This window comes from Nanorana parkeri, unplaced genomic scaffold, assembly GCF_000935625.1.
Source record: "Nanorana parkeri isolate BGI_ZX_2015 unplaced genomic scaffold, ASM93562v1 scaffold672, whole genome shotgun sequence".
Lineage (NCBI taxonomy): Eukaryota > Metazoa > Chordata > Amphibia > Anura > Dicroglossidae > Nanorana > Nanorana parkeri.
Genome location: NW_017306940.1, coordinates 768023 through 783424, shown reverse-complemented (window position 1 = coordinate 783424; position 15402 = coordinate 768023). Strand labels below are relative to the sequence as shown.

Below are 15402 nucleotides of genomic sequence, written 5' to 3'. Positions count from 1 at the left end.
AAAAAAAAATAAAAGTAACACATAAAAAAGTAAAATAAAATAAACGTCACATATAAAAAAAGGGGAAAAAAACCCCCCAAAATGTTTAACTCCCCCACCCCCACGTTTACGCGCCTATAAACGTAAATACGCGTCCGGTGCCCCAGCGCGCAAAAATTACAATTGCGCTACACATGTTACATATCGCCGCGAACGTCGCAGTGAGAGCAATCATTTTAGGGCCATCAATCACTGATAACACTAAACTGATGAGCGGTAACAGCTTTTAAAGCGTCGCCTATGGCCAATTTTGGGTATTATCGTTTTTTGAGGTTTCGCGCGCGCACGCAATTTTAAGGCTTGACATGTTTAGTGTCTTTTTACCCGACGTGACCCCATCTTTTATATTTTACCAAAAAATTGGGTAATAATAAATGTTTTATCATTTAATATAGGGGAAACTGTTTTTTTTTTTAAATTTCGGTAATTTTTCCTTAATATAGTAAAAAAATAAAACCCCCAGTGGTGAATAAATACCACCAAAAGAAAGCTCTATCTGTCCCCAAAAAAGGGTATAAAATTCATTTCAGTACAGCGCTGCATGACGGAATAAATGTCAGTTAAAGTACCGCAGCGCTGAATACTGAAAAATGGCCTGTATGGTAAGGGGGTTTAACACCGCGGATGTCAACTGGTTAATAGATGTCACTCAGAATAATAAGCGTTTTCTGGGGGCCGCACAGGGTCCCCTTCAACAGGCTCAGAGTAGACTTATGAGCTTCTGTCGTGCTGGTGATATCTACATTTTATACTGAGCTTTGGGTGACGGGAGCATGCTAGTTTGTGTCCTCCCGTGACCCTGGGGAGAACTATGGGGAAAAGCACTGACCCCATAGTTCTCCATTAAATGTATGTAGACACAGGAAGCAGTAATGTTTTTTTTTCTTTAGAACGTGTGCTGCTTCAAACATGGAGACATTATGGTGACCTTACCATGTATATTATGGATTATTTTTAAACAGTAACAGTGTTTTCTGTAAAACATTCAATCTGTATAGCACTTATATAAAGATGACCTCAACCCAAAGTGGAAGACTTCCCCTCTTTTCATGTTGTAGTGACAAATCAAATTTTTGGATTTCCTCTACATTTCACTTCTGGGAACAGTGGTCACTAGCACAAAAATAGATAGTGAATATCCCCAGTAAGTACACAGCAATAAAAACCTGTCAGGGTTGATACAGCTTCCTTGCTCTAAAACTAATGGCTTTAGATATACTTGAATACTCCTTTTGGGAGTTATATTTGACATTGTTGTGTTAAGCTACTTATCGTATATACTATTTATTTTTTATGCTATGTAGTATGTGCACAGATGGCTTCTTTTCTAGTTGTTGTATAGTTTGGTGTAACACAAATGATTAGAAACCATGAAAAAAACAATTCTGCCAATGACTAGATATGGTCTGTTTTTGAATGAATGACGACTTTGACACTAGATGATGCTGCAACACATACTAACATGTTTGCGCATATTTGCAGCATGGTTGTGCAAATTGCTTTTTAGAGGAAATCTTGTAAACCCTTACTCTAGGTCATTTTTATTATTAGTTTTGGATAGAGTAATGAAGGGTTAAAGCCTCTATCAAGTTGTTTTTTGTATTTGTTTTTTTACCCTCTGCTGGCTTTGAAAATCTCAATTGAGATATAACTCTGCTTTTATCCCTGTTAGGAAGTTTTCCCCTTCCTTTGTTTCTCTGTCATTGGGACATAAAACAATGGGAAATCTTTTGAACAAACAGTAATAGAAACATCAGGGTTGAGTTGGGTTCGGTGTCCCTACAAACAGGGACACAGTAATAAACTCATGACCAAGTTTTTCAACTTTAAGCTGAACTCCAGGAAAAAGTATTTTTTTACATTATTGGTTTGTAAAAATAATCACATCTAATGATGGGTGGTCAATGTGTGGGAATACTGCTGTGCTGTGTAAAACCTCATCCTGTCACTAGTGTAGGCGCCGAACTTCCTGCGCTGAAACTTGCAGTTGTGGCTCTTATAACATGCATACAGTGAAGGATAGAAGCTCACCCCACCTTGTCCATTCACAAAATGCTATGTTTTCTTTTTATTTATTTGTTTCAGAGATTTATATTGCGCCGACAATTTACGCATAGCTTTACATTGACAACAGTCCCTGTCCTCAAGAAGCTTACAATCTAAGGTCCCTACATGACATATATGCAGGGACAATTTGGAGAGGAGTCAATTTAACCTTCCAGCATGTCTTTGGAGTGTAGGAGAAACCGGAGTACCTGGAGGAAACCCGCACAGGGAGAACATGCAGACTCCTTGCAGATAGTGTCCTGACTTTTAATAGAATAGAAGGGGGGGATTTATCAAAACAGGAGCAGACAAAATCTAGAGCTGCTATGCATGGCAACCAATCAGCTTCTCTCTTCAGTTTGTTCAGTTGAGATGTGAAAATGAAAGAGAGAGGCTGATTGATTGCCATGCACAGCTGCTCCAGATTTTGTCAAGGTGTTCTGTGATTGGGAGAGGTGGATGAACTTTTTTTTACTTCTCATGCTGATCCTGTGGTTCCTATACTTTAAATATGGAGATCAGAATTGTTGACACCTCTGTATTCTTGTTCTGGGTCAGTGACTAAAATTATTGTAGCCCGAGACAGCTCGATGGTTAGAATTTTCAGAAAACACAATGGTCAGCCTTAGTCTTCTTCCTCAGTAAAGTGACTCTGTCGCCGATAAGAAATTTAAGAGAAAGTTGCTTCCTGAAAAGAGAAGTGTAAATACTATATGAGGAGTAATCACCCAAATTCTGCTGGGAAACTGACACTTCCAGTAGTGTTGTTCTAATGAGACCCCGACATCGCTTACAGGTTCCCCCTGCTGACTTCCATTTGTTAATAGCAAGCAGCAGAGAGAAGAGGAAAGCTGTATGCCGATAAATTCTTTCCTATTGCAGTGCCATGCTGCTGAGTAGGGATTAGCTCGGATTTAGACCAATCCCAAGCTCATCTGAACCTAGAAGGAAGCTGTTTGTCACAAACCCAATCAGCTGCGGCCGAGGCATTTCTCGCCCCACAGCTGCACATAAACAAAGGGACAGGATGCTGGTGACATCATTGACCCTGTACAGCCCTATTTGGTTAATTACATCAATGTCACCAGTAATCTGCTCCTTTTGTTTATGTGCAGTCGTGGTATGGGAAATGCCCTGGCCACAGCTGATTGGGCCGACACTGACCGCATCCCTCCGAGCCCAACTCATCCCTACTTCTGCATGACAAATTAGATTGGCCAATATGGAGTCAGGAGAGTTCCCAGATCTGCCATCTAGATAGCTTGTTAAAGGACTCTGTCCCAAAGATGTATTTCTATTAGACTTTCATGAAAGCAGCCATGCATGCTGGTTGCAGGGCAATGACTCCCTTCAGATTTATTTCCACTGCCTTTGAACAAATAAACTGCATAAAGGTCAGGGAATGGTTTCCCTCACCAGGGCATGAGGACAGATGTTTTTGTGATGGATTTCTTTTAAGGTAACTAAGGCATATTTGTAATTACAGAAAGGTGTAGAGGAGAGTTTCTGCAGTAGAACCTACGAAATTTACATTACAGTTACCAAGTTGCCATTGGTTTGAGGGCCGATTCACACCAGCCGCTGTGCGTTGCCCAACGGTGACATTGCCCTCAGTTCTGCAAAGGCAAATTGCCTTGTCTAGCATTGGGGCTGCGCTGGAAACAACGACCAGAGCAGCCCCAACACGTGGTGTGATTGGACCCATTACTTTCTAATATTTACAGGTTCTGAACTTTCCATCATTGGAATGATTCCCAAATAGCAGTTCATGACATAAAACAGATGGGTTGTAGCACCATACAAATACACTTTTCAATTCTGTGTCTACATGAAGAGGTTGTTAGTAGTACTAAGCACACAGCTAACTGTTTTCATAAGTATGTGTGAATCATATTTATAGTTGTATGATAAGATATTGTTTACATATCTTTATTGCTGTGGATGAAAACTATTTAAATGAGCTGAATGTGTAGGTGTATGTAGTTCTCTTCTGACTTTTTGTTTGTTTGTTTGTTTGTTTGTTTACTTTCCCCACCACTAAATTCTCTGTGATAAGATTTCTTTTGTATACCGCCACAAATCACTACTGGTACTAGACAGACACACGTGGTGACTGCTTGGTGGTTCTTGGTCAGAGCTACTAACCTTTGTTGTAAGCTTATAGTGGACTAGTTATACATTTTATAACCTTTTCTTTTCTGGCACCGCTTCTTTTACTGTGGGCTCTCATCCATATACTTTGTATCTTTCAGGTTCCCGCACACAGTCGGGGCTGCATACGCACAAGTACGTATGTGATCTTTGCTAATCACATGACCCAGGGGTGTGCTACAGTGTGTGTGTGTGTGTGTGTGTGTGTGTGTATATGGATCTGGATCTGTAAATAGTCTGCTTATCACATGTCTAAATTATGCTATATGATTGCCAATTTTATGAACTAAGGCTGCACGGAGGTTCATCCATAACGTAGTACTAGTGATCCGTGTTGACAGGTGGGATACAGCAGCACACAGTAACCAGCAAAAATGTAGTGCATATATATGAACTCAGCAGACTAAGGTATGATTGCTTGTTTCAGGTGACTTGTGCTTTGACCTTCCATAGTAAATAAGACCTTTATTTGCAAAGATGTGAAAGTCAGGGTTAAAAGGCTTGATCATCAGTCAGTTATGCACATACCTCTCATTGTCCACCCCAGGCCCCTGAAACATTGTGCTATGCAAATATCAATTTGGAGTACAAAAGTCAATGATTGACCTATCGTCTTCCACAACTTCTGCCACATTAATGGTCTTTAAATACAATGAGGGGAATTTATCAAAACTGGAGCAGACAAAATCGGAAGCAGCTGTGCATGGCAACCAATCAGCTTCTATCTTTCATTTTCAAATCTTAACTGAGCAAACTGAAGAGAGAAGCTGATTTGGTGCCATGCACAGCTGCTCCCGATTTTGTCTGCCCCAGTTTTGATTGCCCCCAATGAGGGGAATTTATCATAATAGAGCAGTTGCCCACGGCAACCAATCAGCACCCACCTTTTCATTTAATTGAACAAACTGAAGAGAGAAACTGGTTTCCTAGGCAACTGCTCCAGATTCTTCTGCTCCAGCTTTGATAATCCTCCCCCCCCATGAGTTCAGTAAATAATAGTGAGGCAGATAAGGTGAGAGATGAAGAGCAAGTCAATGAATTTCCCGCTCAAATATACATTTAAAATTGCATACAAGCAACAGAGGCTGCCTTCTTTGCAATGCTATTGTAGATTTACATATATGTATGATTAGATAAGATTGCTTTAAACCTACCCAACCATTTTTTTTTTTTTTTTTTTTTTTTTTTAGCATACCTAAAGAATACGCGCACCTTTTAAAATGCAAGATATGTCTGCCTTAGAAACCTCATGTGAATAGGTTGGAGCTTACAATGCTAGGCCTGCCCAGGACATAAATTCATACACTGCCCTATGCCACATATTATAATAACCCTCCCCCCCCCAAAAAAAAAATCAATAGTTCTCCTTAAACAGTATTGAATCTCCGAATCTTAAAGATCCACTCTGTGCAAACCTGAATTATTTAATAACTTACATGTGGTTTCTAGCAAATTGGAATAACATGTTGGCTTTTTATTGTGGCCATACTTAAAGTGACATTAAACCTTTTTTTTTTTAATTATTATTATTATTATTTTCTAATTTATGGGGACCAGACTTATAAAAGTTTTTTTAAAAACCCTCTTTTTGTATTTATATTTTTTTATTTCCTTGTTCTCTTGTGGTATCCAGACTAGCATCCCCCCCCCCCCCCCGTATGTGTGCCTTCGTCAGCTAGCTGACTGCTGTGAAGGCACCTGTACGTGCCCCCACCCTTGCAGTCGCCATTTGACTGATTGCAGAAGGAGCCCATGGCCCCTCTGCCTTCAGTAACCTCCCCTACAACCAGGAATTTTGGGGAAACCCTTGTATCTTCCCAGTCACAGCAGAGGAGACAAGAGGCTGCAGGTAAGTTTGGGGGCAAAAAATACTCAAGCTTAATACTACTTTAAAATTAATATTAGTAAAGAGCTAAGCGTGGGGTACTTTTAGTCCCCGTTCACAGCGCCGGCATTTGTAGCTTGTATTTGTCAGCATGGAAAAGCTCTGCTCAAGCCTGTAAGTATGCACCTCTTTTTGGGGAGATCAGCGCGATGCAACCCTTTTTCCTATTTCTAATTGTGCTGATCTTCCCAAAAAAGAAGCTCATGTACTTTTTTTCTCAGCGCTACGCTATGCTGAGATGTGAACGAGGACTATAGAAATAGGTAGGATTTCTTGTGCTGAGCTTTTCCGTGCTGGCAAAAACAAGCTACAAACTCCCTCTTGTGAATGGGGATTGAAGGGTTAGTTCACTTTTGCACCACATTTCCCCCCCTCCAAAAAAGAAAAAAGCTTTATTTCCAAGGAATACCGGTAGGCCATGCACGACCCTCCCCGCCCTGCCTAAATGGCGTGTCATCAGCCCTAAAGGTTTTACAGACAGGTTGGGGAGAGGTCATGCATGGCCAACAGGTATACCTCGGAAATTAAAATGGAGTTACAACCTCCTTTCCTTTACAGGCAAGGCAGAAGCCATCTTGGACTCTATTTAAATTGCAGTTGCCATGATGCTGCACATGTGATCAGTTATGACATCAGCCATTTCAGGGCTTGAAAGTTCGGTTGAGAGCTGAAAAAAGCTTTGGGAGACATAAAATTGGTGGGTCAAGTTCTACTTTAAGCAAACCGGAAGACTGATTTTAGTACACTACAGAAGCTGGAATCCATAGGCACTACTTTTTGATACGTGATAGAACGATGAACTAACCCTTTAATGAACCAATATGCTATCTTTATACCATGTTGTACTATGGTACATATGAATGATTCCATAAGTGACACAAGAGCTCACTGTGCCAAGTTGCTTGAGGGAAACTCTATATTAACACACAGTAAGATTCAATAAAACCTGCAAACCAGAGGTGAAGACTTTGTAATGACTTAACTTCTATTAGGGCTCATTCACAACATAATGTGCATTAAAACACATGAAAAAACAAGTGAGTTGACGTACATTGATGTGCTTTTTTATGCCTTCTTTCCCTATTTCCATCACTTTCATCACTTCCTTTTATCTTTGGTGAGTTTATTTTCCTTTCAGTTGAGTTTTTCATGTTTTACATGCATTCATGTGCATTGCATTGTGGAAAAATGCAGGCTTGCTGCATTTTTCTGCACCTCCATGCTCCACACCCCTCTGCTCAATTGTGGGGTATATTGGGCACATAAAAAAAAATCTGTATGTCCTTGTAGAAACCTGCATTGATCAGGTACAGCAATAACACAGGTCTCCGCGCATGTTGTGAATGAGCCCAGAGAGAATGTTCTCTCGGTTGAGGGGTATTTCCATGCTGACAGCTTAAAGCAGCACTCTGTGCAAAGAGATTAACCCTTGCAGTGGGGCTACACCTGCACTGCAAGGGTTAACTGCTCATTTGTGTCTAGGGCTGAAAATAAAAAGTTATACTAACCTGATCCCGGAGCTGGCTTACTGTTAGACTGCTCCTTCCACTGTCTCCTCCACAGCTGCAGTAGCCTAAGGATCCTCAAATCATCACATCCAATACAGTGTATTGGACGTGAGGACACTGGGGGGGACATGCCATGTTGCAGTGGAGGAGGGTGGAGGGAGCGCTGCCTGCTCAGAGTATAACTTTATTTTCAGCCCTAGACACAAATGGGCAGTTAACCCTTACAGTGCGGGGGTAGTCCCACTGCACGGGTTAATAATATTTTTGCCCAGAGTTGCCCAACCTCAGATCTACGAAGGATAGTGAATGGTAAGATCTGCTAACCTCATTATATTGTATAATATTGTTATGACAAGATATACTAGCTGCATTGAGGTATTCTTAATGAGACCCGTCCTCCATCGTCATACCAACAGTATACAATGCGTTAGTGGTCTGATCAGACATCTAATATTTTGCAAATAATTATTCAGTTTGTCCATGGCAAAGGGTTGTGAGTGCTGCTCTCCCACTGCCTACTTTGCAGACATTTGGAGAAAGAAGTAGTTTTGAGAGCATGGGCAATACAGCTGGAAAAGGAACAGAACAGCCATAGCTAACTAAAAAAACCCCCAAAAAATGAAACTAAAAGACAAGAAAACACAGAAAAAATCGAAGTGGTTGGGTACGGAAAAAGAAAAAAAGCAGTATAGAGGTACCTGTGCAAGACAAAAAAAGGCAGCCATCAAGACTAGATAGAGGTTACCAAAGCTACAAGGCAGAAAAAAGGAGCAATGTGATGCAGAGTATGGAAAGAATAGTTCTGTGTTTTAGAAAAGGGGCATCCAAGTGTCAAGTCACTGAAAGGAAAATTACATCAACAGTCACATCCACCTTTGGAGCTAAACAACAACTGCCAATATTAAAATCCTCATACTGTGTGATTTCATTAATTGTTGGCCATCCTTTTCTGCATTCCTGTTCATTTAGACCATAACAATTCGGTTACCTGCTTGTTGTACTTACCTGAATAAGCCCATTAGTGTGAACATACTTGGGCCGCATACACATGGCAATGAAAATACATGAGTCAAGGTGCGTTTGAAGTTCATTTCTAAATGCACCCTGAAGTATGTAATGCTTTACTATGGCTGAATGCACACCTAGATGTTTAGCAGCGACTCTAGGTGCATTCGCTCCAGCTGCATTTACGCAAACAAGCATTTTGCTGGGAACGTTTAGTCTGTTTTTATGCAGCTAAATGCAAGCACGTCTAAGCGTGAATAAAAACAGGAGCGTCTAAACAGTGGGGAAAAAATGATCTGGGAAGCATAAAAGTTGTTTATACTTCCCTGATAGTTTCTCTTGTGTTTTAAGGCAGAAGGCCTGTGTCATGAGGCCTAATGTGTACAAGCTTTTTATAGTTTACATTTTAGTGGGGGGACTTAACAGAATAGTACTCAGAAAACTCGTAAGAGATCCTTTTGTGCTGCCATAAACTGCACAAACCCACAGCAGCCCGCACTAATATTGGATAACTTGCATATAATACAATATGTATGTATCTATATATTCTCACACACACACACCATTGCAAACGAATGCGTGAGTGGCAGAGATTGTACACATTAAAAGCTTTACTAATGGAATGTTTGCTAGAAATGTAAAATAAGTGTAGAGTTCCAGCACTTCTGGTAAAGTTTCTAACAAGCTGTTATTACCTCCCTAGTGCCATGGTTTGTTTATTCAGATTCCATGGGTGCAAAAGGAACCTGAATCACCAGCCAATATTTTTATTGTCACTTGATTAATGTCTGCCAGCCAAAACCCTCGAGGCGATGCTTGTTAAAAGCTAAATTGCATAGTGGTATTGTTCTCCTTACCATGAATTATGTTAGAGATTCACTTGCATTATTATCAGTCTATGTTTATTATACCTAAATGATTTCCTTCTTGAAGTTTGTAGAATGTGCTTTTCTTGTGGCTATCAAGTACATAAATATAAAGGTAACTTTGCCCTTGACTCAAGGAACCCCATGCTGATTTATAAAAAAAATATGTGATTAGCAGATTAAGCAGCTCTTTTTCTGGCTAATTCGTGTCTCCTCTTCTTGCTTTAAATTCTCTTATTTTTAAAGTCAATATGTACCCTTTTGCAAAAAAAAATCCCCCAAAAAACTGCACAGTACTAGACTACAACTGTTTTTACCGAGCTAAATTATAAATGTGCAATGTTTCACTGCAAGCAGCTTGCCCCCTTTAAGGGATTAGTGCACTGTTTGCTTCCTCTAGTTCCTAGGGCTTGCGTTGAGGGGGTTTTGTTCACATCAGAACTGCTTATGTCCCTGTACCATACTAACTATGGTTATGCAAAAGCAGGTCCAATGCAAGTCAGAAGGAGGCCAGTTTCAGTTCAAATGCACTTGCAATGAATTTGGAATTTTTTCAGAATCTTCTCAGACTGATGTCAAAAGCAAGCTGCATTTGGAGCCCAAAGCCCGTTGACCCTTATATAAACACGAGGTTTGGGGATTAATTGAATTATACTGGCCATTGCTTACTAAGTACTAGTGTTACTCAGACCCTCCATTCATAACATAGTGCCAGCCCCTTGTCTCAGTTTTGGGTGAGCTGGAGGTTGGAAACTTTGCATTAGACTTTTACTTTCTGGATCCTTGGGAGTAAAAAACACACTCATGCCAATAGGTTGGTAGCACTTTGGCTGTCTATTGCTGCCCTATATTTTTTATAGAGAGACCATCCTTTAAAGAAGAACTCCATGATGAGGAGTTTCTAATTGCAAGAGTTATGTTGCATCGCTAAATATAACCCTATACAATCATTGTTTTGCAGCTTGAAGGCCTGACAATTATCAAATAGTTTGCTTCTTAACAACCAAACTAATATGCTGATTGTGCCTGCCCCACAATGACTTCCAAGTTCACTGTAAATCATTGCAGGGTGTGTCTGCTCCCACCACAGATGACTTGCTTAGGATGTAGGAGCTCCCACTTAACTCCTGCTTGTTCTCTACATGTCTGTGAGTGATGCGGTCCCTGTCAATTGTACTGTATATTATTTTGCAGAAAGGTTGTTATTCTTAAACTCCACCGGGTTATGTTTTGATTCCAGCAGTATCTGGAGGAGTAGTTTATTTTTTCAGTGAAATGCACCTTTCTCTAGCTTCTCTGCTTTTCTAAAACTGCATCATACTACATTGTTAAAGGGCACGTGTTGTGCATTATTTTCTTGTGCATTTGAGTTGGTGGTTCTACTTCTATTTTTGTTTGCTTGTGTGGTACAAGTTCCACCAGCTTCTGTACACCATGCTGACCAGCTCCAAGTAGAATGAGAGACAAGATTAATTGTGGCTGTACGCTGGCATATTACAAACGTTTCACTTTTTGTACGATTATGTGAACTTCAAATAGTAGTACAGAGAACGTGAAACAGATGATGTAGCTATATTATTATTATACAGGATTTATATAGCGCCAACAGTTTGCGCAGCGCAAACTATTGACTATTGCAACTCCCTCCTCATTGGCCCACCTCTACACAGGCTATCCCCCCTTTAGTCTATCATGAATGCAGCTGCTAGACTCATCCACCTAACCAACTGCTCAGTGTCTGCAACCCCCCTCTGTCAATCCCTACACTGGCTTCCAATAAAGGATAAAATTCAAAATAACAACCATTTGCAACAGACACATATGTTTACTTTGTAGGACGGTGTCAGCATAGCCTAGCCAGATGTCCAAGGAAGTACTCTTCATATTGGACTCACAGTTCTTCTGGATGACTATAATACACTATATTGTCCCTATATCTATGTAAAAAAAAATATGAAAAGCTGAAGAAATGTTAGTAAGCCTTTTCTGAGAATTATACAGTACTTGCTGGATGTGTCGAGCATTCTTCCTATAATCTGAAAAAAGAGAACATGCATACTTCCCCTTTTAACATTTTTTTTTTTACTTGCCATAGTTTCTTACCAGACAGTCTTGATGTGCTCTTCTTTCTTTCATTAATTAACCATGTTGTGTAATTCTCCTAACAGATAGTTGCTCCACAAGAGACTTTGAAAAATCGGAATGCCATGCATCCAAATCATCAAAGGAGCCACATACTGCATCACCCAGGAAAGGCAAGGCTTCCCTAATAATAAGGCTACAGCAAGTCTGTAAGTCCCCAGGAAGCCGCGTTTACAAGGCCTTACAACTGAAGCCTCTGGAGAAAAGAGGTGCAGAGAAGCTACAGACAAGAAAAGTGTGCCGTAAAAAAAGCTACAGAGACCGAACACTAATCACTTATAAGCGTAGAAGAAGGGTTTGGGCCACGCACAGCAAAAGTAAAGGTTTCCCAGATTTAGTGGGGAAGCGCATCCTACATTTATTCGATGATGGTGAGCGTGAAACTTGGTTCCCAGGTAGAGTCTTGCGCGTGCACCGCCGTTCCCGCAAACTACGAGACACACAGTTTGAGGTGTGGTATGATGCTGAACCTGGCACACGTTATTTCTTAGAATTACTACAGGACTATGAAAAAGGATGGCTAAAACTGGACAGTTAATTTACCATGATCAATCACACCAACCGGGCAGGCCTGGAGCACAGTGATTTGCTTGAACTATTCTGTTTGAAGTTTCTCTTTCTTATTTGTGGAGGCTATAATGTGATTTCTGAAAGAAATCCAGCAGTCTTTCATTTTTAACTGTTTTTTTATTGTTTTTTTTTTTTTTATTTTAACATGGTTTTTATCCAGGTATTGGCAATGTATTGTGTTAGTAAATATTGGAGAACAAGTTTCTCTTTTATATAAAAAGGTGCCTTTCATATTTGTTGTATTTGTGTATGTATTATTTAAGGTTCTGTTATATGTAAAGTTAAAAAATGTGAATAATGCCAGCAATCTTGGATTGAAGGCTTGCTGTATTGTCGTTAAACACTATTGTTTACACATCAGGCAGACCTGGGCTGCTTTTACAACATTAAGATGATGGCCTTAACTGCACACAAGCTTGTGATCACAACTTAGCCTGCGTGCCCTATTAACCGCCTACCTGTAACACTGCCCTTATGCTCAGACCCCCCACTGTAACCTGTCGTAAAAAAAAAAAAATGGCCTTGGGTGGTCCCTATTCTCTGAAGCAGATCACATTCACTTATCTGCAGCTTTCAGACACACTGGGTTCTAGGGATAGGAGCAGTGTGGCAGGGAGGTTGTTAAGTTTTGGCTATGTATTTTAATCTGGAAAGGCAGGCAAGGTCTTCTTGGTGACTTTTAAAAGCACTTCTACCTTTTTATCACGTATTCTTGTTTTTGGAGGACATTTTAGGCTTCTCCCTATCAAATATTTGGTTTGAGAAGAATATAGTGTACTCACTTCTAGGGATAACAAGTCGCAAGGCATAGCTCAAGATGAGGACAACGACAAATAGACCAAACACAAATGCAGTTTATACAGTAGCTAATTCACATATTGTAATATTTGCATGATGTGTTTCCTATGTAGTGCAGTTATTCATGAGGTTCCTGAAAAATTATTCATACTATGCTAGAAACCTGTCATGCAAAGGATCATATAGTTTTATTTACCTACTTTGTTTTTTAACCCATAGAATAAAGGTGTACATTGTATTTTTGCTCCACCCAAGTGCACTTTCTAGTGTATTTCTTTTGGGACCTGCTGGTTCTGTAAATAGAAGCCCCACTGAACCCCTAATCCCATTCTTATAGAAATCCACATAATGATTGCTGCGTTAGCACATATGGCCTGACATTGAGATATCTTATGTGTGTTGCTGACGAGGTCAACATAGGGTTCAGAACACGTTTCTAACGCTAGCTCATCTCTGTGTTTCAGTCAAGAGATGTGAAGCCCTTTTGTTGGTGTTGGACCCAGTCAGTTTTTTAGATTTCCCCTGGATACTGTGTACTAGATTCTATATTTGATTTAGTTTGCCATTTTGCTGGCATTATTCACTTTCTAGCTTTATATTTATTGCACAGGGATTTGACAGCTTGTCCATTGTTTATTTCTGGTCCATCTGTTGTTCCTGTTACCATGGACTTGTGTCTGAAAGTTTTTTTTAGTTTTTTTTTTTTAAATTAAAACTGATGTTTTTCTTAAAGAAATAATTCTGTTTTTATAGTTGGGATTTTCACATTTGCACTTCTTATGCCCGTATTTAGTCAAAATACTGTGTACATGTAAAAAAGGGTAACGCAGATCAGATTAGCCTGTGTACTATTTATAAAATACCTTTGGACAACTTTTTGTATTTGTAACTGTTATTCTAAAAAAAGAACAAGGCCATGTGTGCAATAGTTTTAAATGTTTTTAAATTGCTCTATACTGTGCATTCTTAAGGCAATGTTGAGATATTTAAATTGGAACAATAAATGGCGAATTGGTGCACAGAGACGAGTTATTTTTTTCTTTTCCATTCCAAAACACATAAAAAGCATTTCTTAAAGTTTTAGGTAAACGCATATAGCGTGCTAGAGTGTTTCCTGTAAGAAAGTATATGTCACTTGTATCTCAGATCAAATAATAAGAGGTGTTAATTCCTCATTTTTGGAGAGTGGGTGTTTATGAAATGTGCTAATGATGAACAAAACCATAGAACTCTAGCGTGCATGATATTTATACTGACCACATTACACAGATCTTCTTTTCTGTGGAAAACATTCATCTTTCTTTCTGGGTTTCTTACTCATTTTGTTTTAGAAAGATAGGGAAAGGGTTAGCGCATCCGTCACTTTATCACCTCTGCCCTTATTGGGAGATTTCTCCTCACCTACTGTCAGGACAGGAAGTGATGGGAAATCTTTCTAACAACCCATTTTTAGTGGAGCAAAGAAGAGGTAAAACTTCTGATGTTTTTATTGTTGTCCATGCCTTCCTGCTTTGTCAACCACATACCCCATTACTTGACCAAAACTTACCAGAAGTTTAATTCTTCACCACTACATGCCAAACCATACCCTACAAAATTGCCTGTCTGGACTTTGATTTCAATTCTCTTCCCCTAATGCATGATACATCTCCCTTTTCTGTTTAAGCTGTGCAGTACAACACAATTTTATGGTGGGGGTGGCACAACCTTTTTTTTACCCCAGGATGTCTGGTCCTGGAATCCATATTGGCCTAATTATTATTTCCAGGAACAGAGAAATGTTGCAATATCACAAGATTGTATACTTTTTTAATTTTCCTTTCCTGACACGTATGCATCGCAGCATATTGTTGGGTTAACTCTGCCCCTGCAGGACTTCTATACCCTATAAATAAAAGACCTTTACCTAGTCTCAGCATTTTATTAGTCTAGTCAGCAATAATAAAACGGTATAAAGGGAGAGTCAAATCTATGCTGCCATGTTTATGTGTCGAGAAAGAAAATTTACCAAAGGCAAGTATTACAGTTTTCTTATTTCCTGACAAGCATGTCAGCATACTAATGGGATGTAACAAGCCAAAACTGGGTGGGTACTGCATATCAAATTAATTCAGATTTGGAAGTGGAAGAGAAAACTACAAGCCTTTCAAAGCCCACTGTGGCAGAATCGACCCTGTAATGCACCAAGGGTGTGTTTGTAAAATGACCATGTTGCTGCCCTGCAAATTCTCAGCGCTTTAGCAAACTGGAATACCATTTGATAAAGAGCCCATCAGGTGACTGAGAATGTTGACGAGGCTGAAATATGCACGTTTAAAGTATTGGCCACTAAATTCATATCCAAGCCCTTTGGAGAAAAGCCCAAATTGTTAATGTCTGGATCAATTTGGTT

The 15402-nt window shown here is 39.7% G+C and overlaps 1 protein-coding gene across 3 annotated transcripts in view; it reads left to right on the top strand.

Moving 5' to 3' along the window:
* CUNH15orf39 (chromosome unknown C15orf39 homolog) overlaps positions 1 to 12632 on the top strand; it is a 17026-nt gene extending 4394 nt beyond the window's left edge. The window contains exons 2-3 of one of the 3 annotated variants that reach the window (XR_001941582.1): positions 11669 to 12334; positions 12494 to 12504. Coding sequence is in view for 2 of the 3 variants with exons in the window: in XM_018563541.1 (XP_018419043.1) it covers positions 11669 to 12180 (512 nt within the window). In the remaining variant the exon portion in view is untranslated. Of the gene's footprint in view, positions 1 to 4337; positions 4372 to 11668 lie in introns of all 3 variants that reach the window. The other 2 variants (XM_018563542.1, XM_018563541.1) reach the window with 2 other exon arrangements.
* Positions 12633 to 15402: the final 2770 nt, after the last annotated feature.